General features: G+C 40.9%; 1 protein-coding gene and 1 long non-coding RNA gene across 2 annotated transcripts; both read right to left on the minus strand.

Moving 5' to 3' along the window:
• Positions 1-207: 207 nt before the first annotated feature.
• LOC309388019 lies at positions 208-1,196 on the minus strand. The gene is made up of 2 exons (XR_014174711.1): positions 415-1,196; positions 208-357 (listed from the first exon to the last, which is right to left on the minus strand). It is a non-coding gene; the product is annotated as an uncharacterized lncRNA (long non-coding RNA).
• A 1,804-nt stretch (positions 1,197-3,000) lies between these two features.
• On the minus strand, positions 3,001-16,476 carry RPS7 (ribosomal protein S7). The gene is made up of 7 exons (XM_081940605.1): positions 16,409-16,476; positions 14,931-15,012; positions 14,487-14,558; positions 12,898-13,041; positions 12,577-12,641; positions 6,039-6,189; positions 3,001-3,123 (listed from the first exon to the last, which is right to left on the minus strand). Exons 2-7 carry the CDS (start codon positions 15,003-15,005, stop codon positions 3,046-3,048), a joined length of 585 nt encoding a protein of 194 aa, XP_081796731.1. The 5' UTR covers positions 15,006-15,012; positions 16,409-16,476; the 3' UTR covers positions 3,001-3,045.
• Positions 16,477-20,676: the final 4,200 nt, after the last annotated feature.

A 20,676-nucleotide genomic window follows, 5' to 3' on the forward strand; every position in this document is an offset into this window, starting at 1 on the left:
AAAGCCATCACAAGCATCCATTTTAATGTTCCTATCAACAATTGACAAATACTTTTTAGCAATTATTCTTTGCAATAAAGACCTATAAATGAAACTGTCAGCATTCATTAAAATACTGTGGAAGTTTGTTATAGGACGACTGCATATTCTGTGTACTTTGATAGTGAATGACAGGCACTGAAGCCTTTATTTTTTACCTTTCAGTACCCCAGATTAACGTAGTCTAAAAAATATGTTGATATGTGAGGATTTCTAAAAAACATTAAATATAAATCCAGAAACAAACATGACCTAAGAGGCAACTGAATTGTGCAGAAGGGATTGGTGGAGCCAAGCTTTAGTGTTTATCTTTTGAACCTCTCCTTTTTGGGAGAGGGGGCGGTCTAGAAATTCGAAGAAAATAAATAAATAAACCTGAATTCAGCTTGCTTAATATTTCAAAACTATGAATCTCCTATTTAAATAAGATAACACCTCATTATTCTCAAAAAAGCTCTTTAAAAATTAGGTGAATAAGTTACCACACCAAGTGATTCTTCCCCTTCTCTGGGAGTTTTGAAATGCATCATCTATTGGTGATGATGCAATGAATCCTGTTGTGTGCAGAGGATTAGACTTGGGTGACATCTTAACTCCCTTCAACTCTGTGTGTTGTTTAAAGAAATAGAACAAAGCAGGATGTCATTTTCACTAACATCACTGTGAGTTGATGGAATGCATGTATTACGGTATGCTTTGTTTCCACCAAGTGCAGAATATATAGCAAAACCTATAAGTCAACTTTTAGGTATTTTCAAACAAAAAGTTTGAGAAACTTTTTTTTGCATACCTTAAATAAGGGGTCTCTAGTTCCCGGGCTATGACTTGGGCTGTGCAAGCAGTAGGCGAGCAAACACCTCCATTTGTGTGAGTGGCGGGTACACCCAAACACTACTTGTGCAAATTGAGTTGTGTGTGTGCCACTGCTCACACGGAACCATCCTCTCCCCCCTGCCTATCTGCCAAGCTGGAAAGGTTGGGGATTGCTACCCTAAATGCTTTACATTATAGTCCCGCAGGTATCCACTCAGAAGTCCCAAACTCCGCAGGCAAATGAGTATAGGATTGAGGTTTTACACTTTTCAGGAAAATCAATTCAAAAACTGTTTAATGACACCCTGCTTAAGTTCAATCACTCTTTCACAGCTCTAAGAATGTTTGCATAGCCGCATGCGGCTCACGGCCAAAATAAATGAGGCTCTTTGCCTCTTACCATTATTTAGTATACTGTGGCTCGGATCGCGCGCTAAACCCGGATGTACGGTCGACGACGCTTGCCTCCGCTCCACCAACTCGTACTTCCGGGTTTAGCTCAACAGCGCCCTCTGCTGCGCCCAAAAAAATAATGCTTCAAAGTCTAGCACAGGGACTATTGAAACATTGTTAGGCTAGGAGAAATTTATATTAAGAGTTATAGATGTTAAATTAGCTTAGAAAATGGGATCAATGTGTTATTATTAATCTAAGAGAAATTTATATAGTGTTTGCTGGGAGGAGAGGGGTTATGAGTAATCTATTTTAAGATGGGGGGAGGGGAGGGGGCAAAGTGTTTGGTATAATATTTGAATGTGAATTTTTGCGGGGGGGGGGTTGGGGGGGTATAGCATTTGTATGAGATTTATATTGTGTGGAGGGGGGGTGAAAAGGGGGGAAATTTGTTTGTACAAAACTCTTTTAATAAAAAAAAAAAAGTCTAGCACAGTTGCTGCAGGATTCCGGTGAGGTTCTAATGATTGCTCAAATTAATAATAATGGTTGCATATTGAAGCTCTGGGTTCAGGAGCAGCAGAGTTTTAAATAGGAGAAAACATTTAATTGAATTTCCATGGTTAGTATATTTCCCAAAATTCTACGAGTGTTTTTCTCACAGCCTGTAATTGTAATAGATATCAAAGATAATCCAAACTCATATATATATTACAATACATATATTAGGTTAAAGGAAGATAATATTAGGACCAGGCTTTACCCATGTATAGGTTGTACTCGATTTACAATCACAATCTCATCACTGAGCAAAGCAGTCATTAAACGAGATATGTGACTGCTTTGTTTAATGACTGCAAGTGTGGCATTCCTGGTTGTGGTCATCAAGTAATCTTGTAGGTTGTTAGGTGGACAGAGATTCCACTTATTTATGGATTTAAAAGTTATACAGCAGCTCTAATGGGTTTATAAAAATTTATAACAAAAAACACCTGACTGAGCATGTTATATTATGTGTTTAATATATTATTGTTAAAATTATATGCTTTTGGGTGAGTGTTTGTCTGTTTTGGCAGGTCACTGCGTGGTGTGGCTCTCTGACTCTCACAGTTTAAAATTTTGGCTCTTTTTGTCGAACTTGTTCGCCACCCCTGGCATAGGGCTAATTTGTGAAAACATACCTGATTTATAACCCAAAGCTGATTGAAGCATTAACCGTATCAGGTTGTTTTAGTCCAAGTTGCTTTAGTATTTTTCTAATGCAGCACATTAAAAACATTTGTCATAGCCAAGTAATTTAGAAATATGTTTAGGCGACATTTATTGGTGGCAAACCAAGACATGATGCATTTGTTAGGTTTTACACTAAACGGAATCTTTCAGCTCCTTTCATTACAAATCCTGGAATATTAATTTTCAGGATTGAGTATTTAGATGTATGCTTTAATCAGTATAATTTAACCCTCTTACCTCCATTTTTGGGATACTTAAAATTAAAAGATAGGTTTCTGATGTTTTATGTTAAGTATCATAAAGGTTCTTTGGCTCTTATCACTCAGTAGGACAAATCAAACCCAGAATTATATTATTCAATAGGCACCACAATATGATGGCACAGTAGAATTAATTGTAATGACTTTCAATTCTGTACTTTGACTAGCTATAAATTTGTTACCCATGTCATCTTTTCATCAACAACCAAATGTATAGAAATTTTAGTTTCATACTTTTAAAAAAAAGCATGACATTAAAAAATTATGAAGAATTAACTTTTATTAATTCACATAGAGTTTTTCAACTTTACAGCTGAAATTCTGGAAACTCAAACACAACATCTTTGCCCGTCAGCTTCTTGTATACACCAGAAAATGTTTCAACCTGCAAACAGAATAACGAAACGTTAGCAAAAATGGGAAGCATAAAATATTAGTGTTACTTGAAAGTAAAGAAAGAAAACTATACTAGAAAAAAGGATATGTCAATTCTGAAATTAAAAAAATTATTTATGGTATTACCATATACATTTTAAAAAAGCTGATGGCAACACCCCATAATACTCTAAGATTAATTTATACATCACTGAACATTTAAAGGAACAACACATTTGACACAAGACAAATGTAAGCCATGGGAGGTGGCAGCACAGAATCAATATTGACTATAGGAATCACATAGTCGAATCTGGCTGGTACTTAAAATGATAAACCACCAGAAAGCCTCAGGGATGTCAGCTACACCATGAAATAAAATAGCTAATAAATACAAAGCAGAAATAACAACATCTGTAATTTGCCAAGAAAATAAAATGTGTCCAGATATTCACTAAGAATCAAGCTTGAAGTTGTCTCTACCTCCAATATTTTTATATTAGATTTAATAATATTTTCAAATAAAGAAGCATTGACACTTGACAATTCAACTGATAACCAAAAATATTTGATTTATTGTATCTCAAAGTATGAACAACAATGTATTATACAAAGTCAGAATTTGAAGCTGGACAAAGCAGAATTTCCCTTCGTTTTCCCCATCAATTCAAGTTTCATCCTATGATTAACTGTTGCAGAGTTTATATGACCCAAATGGAGGAGTGTGTATTATGAATATCCATTAAAACAGAGATTACTCACAGACCTCATTATACAAATATGACAGATTATAGATAATCTTTATTATTTTTGGTAGTTACATTCTAAAAAGTCACTGAACAATGAATTAGCAAACACTGAAATCTCAGCTAGAAATGTGGGCATCAAGTAGGGTTGCCCAAAGTATTACATTTTGCGGCTACAGATAAATTTTGCAAGTAGGCAAATTCACAAATATGAAATCCATGAATACAAATTGACTGTAATTTAGACAGGGTCATTACACAAGTAGCATTAATTAAACATAAATTTATATGTCACCATTACACTAATTATATTAATCTAAGTTCCAATATGAAAAATCTCAAAAGGAAGCAGCCTGAGTTAGGTTTGTTAGCAAAACGAGGAATAGATAGAAATCTCCTGCCCAAAAGAGAACTGCGTCCAGCAGTTCATGTGGAACGATAAAACACAAGAAATGCAAAAACTATTACAAATGAATCTGTACTCAACTGCTGTTATTAACGTCTTAGTTTTTATGCAAAACATTGTTATCAGATTGTTCCTGCGTAACTGTTGTCCACATTTAGTTTGGTTTTTGGCCTAACCCAATGCGTTGCAATCTGCCTGACATGAAGTCCACTAAAATGAGATACAATAAACTGGTTTTACTCTATATCTGTTAATTTTGGGGGGTAATCCAAGAAGATGATTCTGGAAAACTCTAGAATTTTTTTCTTCCAAATTTTGTTATGGGGGGGGGGGGCATTCAATATGTAAATAGTGTAAACCAAAAGCATTTTGAAATATTCTGGACATATTCTAAATGAAATTTAGGACATACTTGAATGTGTAACTGTCATTTAATGACAATTTCAAAGTTATGACGGCTTGAGAATCAACACAGTTGTGGAGGCTGAGGCCTTCATTAAAAAACACATTGCCTTTCTAGATGGAACAGGGGACAGTACACAAGATATGAAGGAGGGAGGAGCCGTGGCTCTGCCAGAGGGCAGGGGGAGGAAGCAACATCGAGAACACTCAGGTCACAAAAATAAGTTTGAAATATTATTGCAACTGTTGTTATAATGTAATTGTTGGAAGAGACATATAATACGATTGAATATATTGTTGATATAATGTAAAACAAAAAGCTGCCAATGTTTATCTTTTAATCTTTGATCTTTATTTTTTTTTCTGTAAAAGTTGTGAGATTTGGGGGGGATTTCTACCTTTCGCACGATGTAGCTGTCAAAATTTTTTATACCTACCTACCCCTTCCTATAAATATTTGTAAAAACCAATAACATTCTTTTTTAAAAAAAAGTTATGACGGCTTTGAAAAAAGTGATTTGTAACCTGTAATTGTAACTGTAGCATTACTTCCATACTCATGAGATTGCAATTTCGAGCACTTGGTAACAGGCTCCCATTTATGACTGGCTGTAACATTCATGTGATCACATTTTGCAACATGCCCATTGGGGAAGCTGGATTTGCTTAATGACTGAATTCAATTAAGGTCCACACAATTCGTTTAACAATTGTCATAACAATTTTGTAAAATCAGCTCCAAATTGGCATGTAACAGAAATTCCAGTCCCAATTGGTGTCATACTTTGAAGACTAATGGTAGGCCTCTTTCAAGGCTAAGCTAATGGCATTGTTTGGAAGATCTCTGGCAGAAAATTAAACATTTCAGAATTTTCCAGAAGGATATGTTCTCATATCATCACATTCCATATATCCCTATAACCAGTGGTGGGATTCAGCCAGTTCGCACCATTTTGGGAGAACTGGTTGTTAACTTTCTGAGCAGTTTGGTGAACTGGTTGTTGGAAGAAATCATTGGGGCAGAGAACCGGTTGTTAAATTATTTGAATCCCACCACTGCCTCCAACACAGGCCATAATGTACCTCTATTCCTTATATAGCCTAAAAAATGGTTTATGTTCCTCTTTTCAACCAAAAAAAACAACAACATTAAAAAACCCAACATTTGCAAACCTTGCAGGTACCATATTTCAGCAATTTCAAAAAAGCTCAACCATAGGACCAATTTTACATTAATCTCTGTCCTTTGATTATTCGCCAAGTTTTGATTTTCAAATGTATCAGCTTCATCAAATGATCTACTGCAGTCTGCTTTATGCATTTATCTACAGTTTATTTGAGTAAAAGCAAACTCCTCCAACTTTTTCTTACCTTGTGTTCAACGTTGTTCTGTTGCGCTTTGTCTAAATGGACCTTTATAAGCCGGCTGCCATCCAGTTTTACACGGATTCTCTTGCCCACAATTTCACTGGGGAAAACCAAGTCTTCAAGAATGGCATCGTGCACTGCAGTAAGCGTACGGCTAAACAGAAGAGAATGAAACATTTGCTACAGTGCCTTCAAATTTTATACAACTACTAAGGCAATAGTCCCCAACCTTTCCACCTTGGTGGCCCGGCATGGCGGGTGGCATGAGTGGCAGGCTCATAGGCACTCAAATGGAGCTTTGTGTGTGAGCAGAGGTCCCTTGTGTGCGAAGTTTCACTCGCAATCAAGCGTGCTCTACTCGCAGAAGCAGAGGGTACAGGGATCCATCACACAGGCAAGTGAAGCTTCTCACACGCTTGCTCATCATTCACACAGCCCAACTTGAAACAGGCATGGCCTGGGGTATGGGGACCCCTGTACATTTATTCAGTTTTAAAATTACAACTGGTTATTTATGGGGAATGTTTTAAATCAGACATTCTGGTTCCAAAACAACACTCCATTACCTAAACAGTAAGATTAAATTTAAAATTTTAAGTAGCAATTAAATTTTAGTGAAACAATTGGCTATTCTTGCCCATTTACCACTGTAACAAGGGAGTTAGATTTTACTAAGCAGAGCATGGAAGAAAATTATATTCTTTCTTTCAGCTAGTCTTGCTTGATGTGTGTGCTCAAAGAAATTCAATGAAATTACAAATGGAGTCTCCAGGATCAGAATCCAAATGGTTAATTTAGAGTACATAAATTTAGAGTGATAAACTACAACCCTGCAAAATATTAGCTTGAAATGCATGAAGTCTCTTGGATCAAATATTTCCATTTGGAGTGACTAAAAGAAACCTTAAATATTACCGTATATACTTGAGTATAAGCCGAATTTTTCAGCCCACTTTTTGGGCTGAAAAATCCACTTCGGCTTATACTCCAGTGAACAACAACAAAAAAAAAATGTGGCTCTTTAAACATTTTAATGCGGCTCTTCTGTGTGCCGGGCGCCCGCTTCCCTCCCTCCTCTCGGGCTTCGGAGGGAAGCTTCTGCATAACCCCGGCGAGTGACAAGTCTCCCAGGCTGTAATTTGCCGAGCTGTACGTGCGTGCCTGTTTTCCACGGCGTGGAGCAGCAGCGAGATTCTGGGCGGCGAGCGATGATTCCGGGGGCCATCAGTGGGGGGGGAAGGGTCCCCCCTCGCGCTCCTCATCTTCCCGGATGGCCCCTGGAATCATCGCTCGCCGCGCAGAATCTCGCCGCTGCTCCACGCCGTAGAAAACAGGTGCGTGCGCACAGCTCGGCAAATTAAAGCCTGGGAGACTTGTTGTCACTCGCCTTTGCAGAAGCTTCCCTCCGAAGCGTTCCGAGGGGAGGGCTGTAAACATTCCAAGACTTTCCATCCCATGGAAAGATCTAGACCAGTGTTTCTCAAACTTGGCGACTTTAAGCATAGCTGGCTGGGGAATTCTGGGAGTTGAAGTCCACAGGACTTAAAGTCACCAAGTTTGAGAAACACTGATCTAGACAAAACTGTTGAATACATCACTGATCAAATCCAACATAATGAAAATAATCATTTTACTCAGCAGTGCCACAGGCTGATAGCTTCCATGTCACGCCGCATTGAGGCCGTAATTGCTGCAAAAGGGGCCCAAACCAAGTACTGAGTACATATGCATGCTTATACTTTTCAGAGGTCCGATATTGTTCTAATTACAATCCTTGTTAAATTGATTGCATGTAATCTAATTTTCTAAGATTGTGGATTTGGGGTTTTCATGGGCTGTAAGCCATAATCATCTCAATTATGACAAATCACGGCTTGAACTATCTTGCTTTGCATATAATGAGTCTTATCTCATATATTTCACTTTTTAAGTTGCATTACTGAAATAAATGGAACATATGCACGATATTCTAATTTTTCGAGTTTCACCTCTATGTACCATTTCTGCCTTTTACATTGATAACAAAGTATGAATACTACAGAAAACGGCAAACTTCCCAAGAATATTGTATTGAAAAGGCTGACTTGAACATTATGTCTAACCAAACAAGGATGTATTACATTTTGCTCTTTAGAGCCTTCTGTTTAGTAGCAGTGCAAATATGTATTCTCCATCTGGTTCTTTCCGATAATAATCTTTTGTCTGAACTAAGGTTAATGGCTTGCATTGCTTATAAGACAAGTTTATTAATAAGATATTTAGTCTTGAGTCAAAAGCTCAGTTTTAGCAACGTACCGTATATACTTGAGTATAAGCCGACTCGAGTATAAGCCGAGACCCCTAATTTTACCCCAAAAAACTGGAAAAAGTTATTGACTCGAGTATAAGCCGAGGCTGGGAAATGCAGCAGCTCACGGTAAATTTCAAAAATAAAAATACAGGTAGATAACAATAAAATTGCTAAAAGTGTGTGTGTGTGAGAGTGAGACAGACAGACAGAGGAACAGAGAGAGGGAGAGAGAGAGGGAATCAGAGAGAGACTGACAGAGACGAATCAGAGACTTACTTTTAACTACCTGGCAGCAGCGTTTTGCCTTGGGGGGCTCCTCAGAACATCCCAAGACTTCGGAGGGAAGTTTACAGCCCTCCCTCGGAACGCTTCGGAGGGAAGCTTCTGCAAAGGCGAGTGACAACAAGTCTCCCAGGCTTTAATTTGCCGAGCTGTGCGCACGCGCCTGTTTTCCACGGCGTGGAGCAGCGGCGAGATTCTGCGCAGCGAGCGATGATTCCGGGGGCCATCAGTGGGGGGGGGCAGGGTCCCCCCTCGCATTCCTCATCTTCCCGGATGGCCCGTGGAATCATCGCTCGCAGCGCAAAATCTCGCCGCTGCTCCACGCCGTGGAAAACAGGCGCGTGCGCACAGCTCGGCAAATTAAAGCCTGGGAGACTTGTTGTCACTCGCCTTTGCAGAAGCTTCCCTCCGAAGCGTTCCGAGGGAGGGCTGTAAACTTCCCTCCAAAGTCTTGGGATGTTCTGAGGAGCCCCCCAAGGCAAAACGCCGCTGCCAGGTAGTTAAAAGTACGTCTCTGATTCGTCTCTGTCAGTCTCTCTCTGATTCCCTCTCTCTCTCCCTCTCTCTGTTCCTCTGTCTGTCTGTCTCACTCACACACACACTTTTAGCAATTTTATTGTTATCTACCTGTATTTTTATTTTTGAAATTTACCGTGAGCTGCTGCATTTCCCAGCCTCGGCTTATACTCGAGTCAATAACTTTTTCCAGTTTTTTGGGGTAAAATTAGGGGTCTCGGCTTATACTCGAGTCGGCTTATACTCAAGTATATACGGTACGTTGCTAAAACTGAGCTTTTGACTCAAGACTAAATATCTTATTAATAAACTTGTCTTATAAGCAATGCAAGCCATTAACCTTAGTTCAGACAAAAGATTATTATCGGAAAGAACCAGATGGAGAATACATATTTGCACTGCTACTAAACAGAAGGCTCTAAAGAGCAAAATGTAATACATCCTTGTTTGGTTAGACATAATGTTCAAGTCAGCCTTTTCAATACAATATTCTTGGGAAGTTTGCAGTTTTCTGTAGTATTCATACTTTGTTATCAATGTAAAAGGCAGAAATGGTACATAGAGGTGAAACTCGAAAAATTAGAATATCGTGCATATGTTCCATTTATTTCAGTAATGCAACTTAAAAAGTGAAATATATAAGACTCATTATATGCAAAGCAAGATAGTTCAAGCCGTGATTTGTCATAATTGAGATGATTATGGCTTACAGCCCATGAAAACCCCAAATCCACAATCTTAGAAAATTAGATTACATGCAATCAATTTAACAAGGATTGTAATTAGAACAATATCGGACCTCTGAAAAGTATAAGCATGCATATGTACTCAGTACTTGGTTTGGGCCCCTTTTGCAGCAATTACGGCCTCAATGCGGCGTGACATGGAAGCTATCAGCCTGTGGCACTGCTGAGGTGTTATGGAAGACCAGGATGCTTCAGTTCTTCTGCATTGTTCGGTCTCATGTCTCTCATCTTTCTCTTGACAATGCCCCATAGGGTGAGTTTGCTGGCCAATCAAGCACAGTAATCCAACAGTTGCTGAACCAGCTTTTGGCAGTGTAGGCAGCTGGAAAATGAAGTCAGCATCCCCATAAAGCTAGTCTGCAGAAGGAAGCATGAAGTGCTCCAAAATCTCCTGGTAGACGGCTATGTTGACCCTGGTCTTAATGAAGCACAGTGGTCCAAAGTCCTGTTGCTCCTTGGTCCAAAGTCCTCTTTTCTGATGAGAGCAATTTTTACCAAAAACACCAAAAACTGGTTCAATGACCATGGGATTACTGTGTTTCATTGGCCTCTCCATTCTTCCGCCATACTCTGGGTCCTTGGTCTCCAAATGAGATGCAAAAGTTGTTCTCATCAGGAAAGACTTTGGACCACTGTGCTTCATTAACACCAGGGTCAAGGCAGCCATCTACCAGGAGATTTTGGAGCACTTCATGCTTCCTTCCTCAGACTAGCTTTATGGGGATGCTGACTTTATTTTCCAGCTGCCCACACTGCCAAAAGCACCAAAACCTGGTTCAATGACCATGGGATTACTGTGCTTGATTGGCCAGCAAACTCGCCTGACCTGAACCCCATAGAAAATCTATGGGGCATTGCCAAGAGAAAGATGAGAGACATGAGACCGAACAATGCAGAAGAGCTGAAGGCTGCTATTGAAGCAACCTGGTCTTCCATAACACCTCAGCAGTGCCACAGGCTGATAGCTTCCATGCCACGCCGCATTGAGGCCCTAATTGCTGCAAAAGAGGCCCAAACCAAGTACTGAGTACATATGCATGCTTATACTTTTCAGAGGTCCAATATTGTTCTATGTACAATCCTTGTTTTATTGATTGCATGTAATATTCTAATTTTCTGAGATGGTGGATTTGGGGTTTTCATGAGCTGTAAGCCATACTCATCAGAATTATGACAAATCATGGCTTGAACTATCTTGCTTTGCATGTAATGAGTCTTATCTCATATATTAGTTTCACCTTTTAAGTTGCATTACTGAAAGAAATGAACTTTTACACGATATTCTATTCTGTTGAGTTTCATCTGTATAAGCCAAAATAATAATTTCTCAGAACAGCCAATGAACTGAACTTGTTGCAGACAGACGTGCAATCTCCAGGTCTGTCTGTCCATCTAAAGTATATAGCTGGCCATTTCAGAAGTGACTGGTCAGCATTCAATAAATTAAGTAATCAAGTAAATTACAGAATTTACTTGATTATTATTTTTATTGTCCCCAACCCGATGTCAATTAGGTTGAGAACAGGTGATTGCAGAAGGTCATCTACAGCTGGTCAGAATGGGTGGTCAAAGAGGCATAACATCCTCTCCCATTTCAGCATTACTCCAAATTATGTAAAAATCATACTGGCTAGGGAATTTTGGGACTTGAAGTCCACACATGTTTAAGCTGCTACAGTTGAGAAACACTGGCATAGAGTGCAAGAAAAGAATGTTTAAGTAACAGCAAACAGCATTCCAAGCTGACTACAAAACCTTTGCTTTTTATATGATCAAATATTATCAAAGTACTAACTTCTCCAAGTTTTTAATGTTTCTCAACTGAGATCTACCAAGTTTTCAGATGGCTTCAGTCGTTGTTTAAAAAATTATTCTGGGAACTTGCCAAATGTTGCTTGCCAACCCAGTTTAAGGTATAACGTAAAAAACGAAGTACACAACAAACTGCTTTTATTCATTCCTGCTTATATCTAGAGAGCTATTCAACCAAATATAACAGCAGCTTCTGATAGCAGTTTCTATTCCTTCAATAGACCAATTAAAATGGATACATTTTCAAAATAATTTTATGCTTGGGTAGACACATTCATCTACCAGTATCCTCAACTTACAACTATAATGGGGTCTGGGATTTCCATTGTACGTCATGACTGTTGTTAAGTCGAAGCATCCATGTGACTTACTGAATCTTATGACTTTTTTTTAAACAACAGTCACTAAGCAAATGCCACCATCGTTAAGCAAACCCATTGTCTATAATGGTCATTTTTGTTGGAAACTGTAAATAAATGTCAGTTTCCAGCAAAAAACCTCCCCATAAATCAGTCACATGACCATTGGATGCGGCAAATGGTTGTAAATGTGACATAGTTGCCGAGGATCCAAGACTGCTAGGAAGTTGAGAACTACCTGTAATCCATTATTATTTGCTCCAAATTTTACCACATTTCTATTGACTTAGGCAAATGCCTTTATCATTATTTGGTAATTTATTGCCAAATTATTATAGATTAGACCCAACATTTTCCTGAATGCAAACCATGTGCTATAATCTGATACAGACCATTCATACTGAGACCAAATAAACTCATACTGTTGCTATTAAATGTCTCAAACTTCCAAGCATTATTAACTTATAAACAGCATGGAAGGATTTGAACATAGTTATATCAACATATTTGTATTTCTTTTCAGAATATAACAATACCTCCTGGGACGCTTCTGCTTGTTTTTTGTGCGGCTTTTTCTTGTTGGCTTCGGTAAAATTCTTCTCTGTTAAAATAAGGTAACAGCATATCTATAAGTGTGTTTCTTATATAGTATAGACAGGCAATTTTTATAGCAAATTAGCTTTTGGAGAGTCTAAATCAGGCTTTCAGTACAACACAAGGCACAAGTAGCTGGGAAGTAAGACCCAGCACTGAATAATCGTATACTGTAGACTACAAATTTCATAAGTAAACTGATCATCTTCACAAACTTCACTTTGTAAAATCCAAAGGTTCAAATATTTATGACAAACACTTACCTGGGCAATGAAAACCACATGTTTTCCACTGAATTTTTTCTCCAGCTCACGAACTAGCCGCACCTGAATCTTCTGAAACGATTTCAGCTGGGGAACTGGTACGAAAATGATGATTGCTTTTCTACCACCACCCACTTCAATCTCCTGAGTAAAAAACAGAACTGGGGATGAACACGATTTACATTTTAAAAGTACGAAACTAGCAATTTTATTTCCATAAATGCAAAAGATCCAAAGGTAGCTTAATTTTTGGAATTTCTACAGGCAAAAGGGTAATCTGGCAGTCCATCTCTTCTTGCACACTAAGTTCAGAGAAATCCCCATGGAAAAATCTAGACAAAACTTTTGAATACATCACTGATCAAATCCAACATAATGAAAATAATCATTTTACATCTTGGTTTTGTAGCAAGGAAATTGCATTTATCAATGCCTAGTTAACTCCCTTTTTATGAACCTGTAATCCCTTAATTCACAGTAGAGTCGGGGCAACTGGATGGAACTGAGTGTTTACTGGCTCAATGCACTTCCTGACAACACAAGGAGTACACACACACACACTGCACTCTAGAAAAGAAATATCTACTGCTACCTAGGATTGTATCAATATCTACCCTAGTATAAAATATCTAGTTTTTGAAAGCATTTAAATTGATACACGCACCTGAAATATGCAAGCCTTCAAGTTGTTGATGTAAAAATTACACAGCAAGAAAACAAGCTGATTGAGTTAAGGCAGTGGTTCTCAACCTTCCTAACGCCCCAACCCTTTAATACAGTTCCTCATGTTATGGTGACCCCCAACCATAAAATTGGTGTCTCGGTTCCTAAGACCATCGAAAATATGTGTTTTCCGATGGTCTTAGGCGACCCCTGTGAAAGGATCGTTCGACCCCCAAAGGGGTCCCGACCCACAGGTTCAGAACCACTGAGCTAAGATTTCTGATTTTCACATGACTTTTTTTTAAATACAAAGCTCTATATTCTATTAGGCTCACTCATGTGAGAATTACTTCACAGAATGCCTATACAGGTAGTCCTCGATTTACAACAATTCATTTACTGACTGTTCAAAGTTATAACAGCACTGAAAAAAGTGACTTATGACCCTTTTTCACACATGATCTTTGCAGCCTTTCCATGGTTACATGGATTTACATTTGATTGCTTGACAACTGACTCACATTTATGACGGCTGCAGTGACCACCTTTTGCAACCTTCTGACAAGCAAAGTCAATGGGAAAGCCAGATTCACTTAACTGTGTTATCAATTTAATAATTAGTGATTCACTTAACAAATGTGACAAGAAAATGGAGTAAAACTCACTGAGCAACATAAAGTTTAGGCTCAATTGTGGTCGTAATTTGAGGACTACCTGTACTGGAGTTTATTCAAGGCTACAGCAATTTCCAGGTTTCAATGATAAAAGTAAATCAATGGCATGGATGGAGGAACTATAAAATCAAACATTAAGCATTATATTTGGATATACTAGATTACTGTTGTCCTGTATCCTACTCAACTGTCTGGAACCTTTGTGGTCCATGCATACAAAACATATAATCCCAACCAAAGTTTACATATTACCTTTGCTGCTGTAATATTCAGTTCTCTCAGCTGAGCCTTTAAGTCAGAATTCATCTCCAACTCCAAGAGAGCCTTAAGAGAAGATTATTATTAGATTTATAACTTGCCTTTCTGCTTTGAATACCTTACTTTTCATTAATAATTATATAACCACGGCATTTTGATTAAAATACTTAGATGAACTACACATTTACCTGAAATGTCTAGAAGCTATCAGCTCAGGTTCCTCTTAAATACACAGAAATACATAAGGCAACTTCGTTTTCTATTAAAGATAGTTCAACCACACAAACTTTACTACATTTTACAACTGCATGTTCATTTAGGCTACACAAATCATAAAATAATTACTACAAATCCTTAATATTAACTAGCTCATTAGTCATGCTTTAGAACTGCGTTAATTTCTTTCAGCCTAAAATTTTCAACAAAAAAGGCACATACCTGGGAGATGCCAGATTCAAATTCATCTGGCTTTTCGCCATTGGGCTTCACAATCTTTGCGCTCGAACTGAACATGGCCTTTCTACAATCAAAAACAAAACAAAACCAAAAACCCTTAGTACATAATAAAAAATGTCCCTCCCAAAAGTTAAGCAAAAGCAAATTGTAATCTACAATATCAATGAATATAGAAGTACTATACAAAGCAGTGATGCAGTTAAGGATATAGGATCTAATAAAAGAAAATCTAAGTTCAACCATCTGCTTGACAATAATTTCTGAAGTGGGATTTCCATACAAGTAAAAGCTTACAAGAGCAGCCCACCTCATCATAAAGATATTGTACAAAGTACATGATGCCCTTATTTACACATAGCCCTTCACACACACATTTAAATCACAGTGCTGAATAGCTTCTCAGAGAAGTTACTGTGAAACATTCCACATGAACCAGGTGGTCAAGATAGGCAAAAAAAAAATAATGATTTGATTCTAGATGGTCTCAACGATGCTTCTTAAAAATGCATGTGGATTTCGGCTTTTTCCTGAAGACGTTTTGCTTCTCATCCAAAAAGCTTCTTCAGTTCAGAACTGAAGCAGCTCCTTGGATGAGAAGCAAAACGTCAAGGAAAAAACAAAGTCCCATTTGCCTTTAGAAAAAACTCCTTTGGAACAACCAAGACCTGGATGACCCAGACCTTCTATAGACAGAATCTGTGATAATTCACATAAATACTACAGAAGCCTTCTAAAGAATGGAATAGAATTTGCCATGTAGGGGGGAAAATCTGAACTTCAAACAGTGACCCGGTTGCTATTCAGTATATGGGAAATGCAAGCGGGGAAAAAACGACAACTAACCTCGTGTTAAATTTAAAGGCCTTTTAAGCAAATTTGGCTGATTTGCATTAGCATCTCACCAGAACACGTATGCCAAAGTAAGTTCATCCACCATGTGCCATCCATGAGTGCAAAACGAGTCATTTACTATTGAATGAACATCGTTGGGGAAACCACAGCTGATTTTGCCTAGAACTACGCCGCAGAAGGCAATCTTGCCTCCCGGATAACGCTGCTGGGCTCCCCACGAAGGCTGAATTTTACAAGCTCACGAGTGTTAAAACAAATGCAGGAACCTGGAAGCCTGGGCAAATTTGAGATCTACTGAGCCCAAAGTAGCAGCCTAGCCTTTATTGTCATTGTACAATATAAATACAAGGGAATGCAAAATCGGGTATTTTGTGCTTCTTCCTCCCGGGTGCCCCCCTCCTCCCATAGCGTCCCTCCCCCACGCAAGAAGACCAAGCTCCTTTCCTGCCGCCAGCAGCCATCGGCAGCTAAGAAAGGGCGAATCGGATGCATCCCCAGACGCTCGGCCTAGAAAAGCAGATTTCCACCGACTGGGCGCCACATCGCTAGACCCTCAGAGGGAAAAATACACCATCACCTCCCGCCAGGCCCCAGTCGCTCATACCCACCACTTTCGGCGCCGGCCTAGAAAAAGGAAGAACTCTCGCGAGAACTCCGTTCATCCCCGGTGTGAGAACGCTTGACTCCGCCCTCTTACTCTCCGAAAGGGTCAATGGGAAGGCCTCGAATGCGGAAGGTTTCCGCCTTCGTGAAGTTTGCTAAGGGGGAGTCAACTCCGGGCAAAAGCTCTGCAAGCTTCCTCGGGAAAAGTCCGGCTGTGATCGCTTTAAAAAAAAATAAAGGAGGGAAGCGAGGATCGGTTTTAAGGTGGTTGTCATACGCACAACTACATACGCGTTCCCTTTTCAAATATTATATGGCAGCCGTGCCTTTATTAGAGAATGGGATGGAGTCCATTAAATGCTTTGTATGAAAGTGTGTTGTCGGGTGTGTATGCGGGTGTGTATTATTTTACTATTTTATTCTTTTTATTTTTATATGGTTTTTATATCTCTTGTGAGCCGCAATATAAATTTTCTAAAATAAATAAATTAGCCTCTTTAAAGGCACAACGTATCATGCAAACTTAAATTATTCATTTATGTTCTTTATTAGGCAGGATAAAAAGAGAAATTGAAGGAGGGGGAAATTGGAGTATTTATTTGGAACTGGAACGCTAAAATAGAATGTGAGAAAAGTCTTTCCCTTCCTTGGAGCCTGGCAATGATCTGGATTACTGCCTGAACTTCTTTTGGCAAGATTTTCAGAAGTGGTTTCTCCTCGCTTTCTTCCTAAGATTGGGGGGAAACAGTGACTGGGCTAAAGTCACACAGTTGACTTCATGCCTCGGGTAGAACTCGAACTCACTATCTCTCCAGTTTCTAGGAGTCTTAATCTGTACAGGTAGAATAGAACAGAATAACGGAATTGGAAGGGACCTTGGGGGTCTTCTAGTCCAACCCCCTGCTCAGGCAGGAAGCCCTATAACCGTGATGGCGAACCTATGGCACGTGTGCCACAAGTGGCACGCGGAGCCATTTGTCAGGGCACGCGAGGCGCTGCCCTGTCAGCTGGCCAGTGCGCATTCGCGCGCTGGCCAGCTGAGTTCACCTTTTTAAAAGCTATTTTTCACCTTCCCCAGGCTCCAGAGGCTTTATAGGAGCCTGGGGAGGGCGAAAAGAGCCCCCCCCGCCCCCCCGGAGGCTTCAGGGACAGTCCCTGAAGCCTTCGGAACGCTTAAAACCACACTCTGAGCAAACCGGAAGTGACTTCTGGGTTGCTCGGAGCGTCATTTTAAGCGTTCCGAAGGCTTCAGGGACCGTCTGGACGGCGGAGGGAGGGGGGACTCTATAGCCTTCCTGCCATGCGTCCCGCACAGGAATCCGTCCCCTCGGGACTTTGCGCGGGTGTCGCAAGGATTAAGCCGAAAGGGGGGGGGGACAGGGAAAGCAAAGGGGGCTTTGTTGTCCTCCTTCTCCTTCTCCTCCTTTCCCCCTCCGGCTCGAACGCAGCGCCGGGGCCCGGCAGGCAGCGAACGAATCGGAGCCTGCTGACTGGAGGAAGAGGGTGAGAGGCGGGTCCTGTGAACGGCGGCAGCAGCGGCGGCAATAGTTGCAACTCGGCGGCGGGCTGCCCCGGCTGGGAGACAAAGGAGGGGAAAGGCGGCAGTCAGCTGAGTTGTGACTATTGAGTGCGGCGCGGTGCCGCCTGAGGCCGGGATCGAGGCGGCTGCGCGGCCTGCCTGGCGTGGCGTGGCTAGAGGAGGAGGAGGAGGAGGCGAGGGCGGCGCGGCCGAGGCCTGACGGCCGCGCAGCCACCTCGATCCCTTGCGCCTCTCCGCCTAGCCTCTGCACACTCGCCAGGGCCCGGCCTTCACATCGCTGCCGCTGCCACCAGGACGGGCTCGGCTGAAGGGAAGTCCGTCAGGCCTCGGCCGCGCCCGTCCTGGCGGCGGCGGCAGCGGCAGCAATGTGAAGGCCGGGCCCTGGCGAGCGCGCAGAGGCTGGGCGGAGCGGCGCAAGGACGCCGGGCCCGAGGCGCCGCGCGGCGGAGGCGATCCAGGCCCAGGCAATGGAGACGCACGTCTCGTGCCTGTTCAGGGACCGTCCCGAGGCTTCCCTAAAGCCTTCAGAGCTCTTAAAACGACCATCCGAGCAATCCGGAAGTCACTTCCGGGTTGCTCGGAGGGTGGTTTTAAGTGTTCCGAAGGCTTCAGGGAAGCCTCCGGACGTTCCCTGAAGCCTCCGGAGGGCCTCCGGGGGCCGGGGGAGGCTCTTTTCGCCCTCCCCAGGCTCCTATAAAGCCTCTGGAGCCTGGGGAGGGCGAAAAAAGCATGCAAAAATGGGCGCGTTGTGCGCGCATGTGCACTGGGGGGCACGTTGCATTATGGGTGCGGCACGCCCGCACACGACCCCCCCGCGCTCCCCCCACTTATGGCACGCGAACCAAAAAAGGTTCGCCATCGCTGCCCTATAACCACTTCAAATAAATGGTTATCCCTTGCAAACTCCAGTGTTGGAGCATTCACAACTTCTGGAGGCAAGTTGTTCCATTGATTAATTGTTCTAAATCTGTATTCTGACACTACTGAAGGGGGGAGGGGGGACACCATTTTTGAAATTAAAAAATGTTTTATAAACGTCTTTTTTTCTAAGTACTTTCAAATTTGTTTAGTTGAGAACAAACATAAGATGAATGAATATGAAAATCAAATTTTGCAACAATGAAGACTATATGAATAGGATTAAATTGCTAAGTTTTTAAAGTTCTCTGAGCTTGGTTTTCTTCTTGCATTTTATTACCATTTGGTAACATCGTGTGGAAAGTTATCACCCAGCCCCCTCCCAGAAAACTGAAATATCCTAGGAAATATTGAAAAAGCAGAATATTATATTTCCCTGGATGTGAAAAAGAAGAAACATGTTTAAAGAGAGAATAGCTCCCTGCAGCTTCCTGCCTCCACCTACTTTGTCAATGGGCCATTAAGAAGGCCAAACCCGTCCCTTTACATAATAAAGAGTTCTCCCCTTCAGCTCCAGGGGGATGAGATTAAGGCATGATAATATTGGCCCTTTACCCAACTCACCACATGGCATCTGAGAACTCAACCAAACCTGGATTCAAAACGCAGCCTAGATAGTTGCCCCTGCATGGCCCCATGGGAGTCTGACAACCAATTAGAAGACAAGCTCAAGATCAAAGGCCAGAGAGGGCATAAAACCAGGGACTCAACTTCTCTTCTTCTTCCCAACATTGAAGCATGTGATCACCTTTTCTATTCAGGGCTCAAGCCATGTGGTCCTGTCCACCATTAAAACCATCTTTCCAAGCAGCCTCCATGTTTCCAGTGTCTTTTTCCCCACTTGGAGTCGAACCCAGAAGGACATTTCTTTCAACAATCAGCTAGGATAAACTGCTATATATAAACATCCAAAAAAAAAAACCACTTCCCAGTGACAAAACACTGGTAATGAAATATCTGCAAGAACCAAGCTCTGAGCACCTGGGGTTTATTCCGATCTTTTTTATTGTGTGGATGCTATCTCAACCTATTTTGATGATGTGTTCTATGTTTCTTTAAATTATTTACTGTATTTTTTTGGATTATAAAACACACCTGACTGTAAGACACACCTAAATTTAGAAGAGGAAAACAACTAAAAGGTTTTTTTTGCCTCTGCACGCCTTATTTTTGAGCTTTTCCCAGCCTTTTTTCTACCCATTTTCAAGGGTTTTGGCACGTTTTTGAGGCTTTTTTCAGTACATTTTAAAAAAAACCAGGCCGAAAAAAGCCTCAATAACGGGCCAAGAAAAGTCTCCAAAACGGGTTGAAAAACCCCCCAAAACAGGCCAAAAAAGGCCTGAAAAAAGCCCGTGGGCAGGGCTTCGGCAATATTCAGTCTATAAGACACACAGCCATTTTCATCTCCTTTTGGGAGACAAAAAAGTGTGTCCTATAGTCTGAAAAATACGGGTATAATTACTTTAAACCTGGACTGTCAAACCCCCAGCCCCTGGGCCGGATGTGTCACGTGCTGGCCACGTCCAATTTAGCGAAGAGGGGGGGGAAAGTCCCAATATGTCACGTGAGGCTGCTGTGACAACGTCAGTTTGACACCCCCGCTTTAAACGTTTAGCTTGGATGAGACGGGCAGCATATGAATTAAATAAAACAAATCCAACATTATTATAATCTCTTCATTGGAAACATTACATAGATTGCTTTATCTGCTTTCAGAGGTGCGCAGTTTGAATTCAAGTACTGTATTTTTCAGAGTGTAAGATGCACCTCCCCCCCCAAAAAAGTGTGAAAATTTGGGTGCGTCTTATTCACACA

The sequence above is a fragment of the Natrix helvetica genome, assembly GCF_964273705.1.
Source record: "Natrix helvetica genome assembly, chromosome: 2".
NCBI lineage: Eukaryota > Metazoa > Chordata > Lepidosauria > Squamata > Natricidae > Natrix > Natrix helvetica.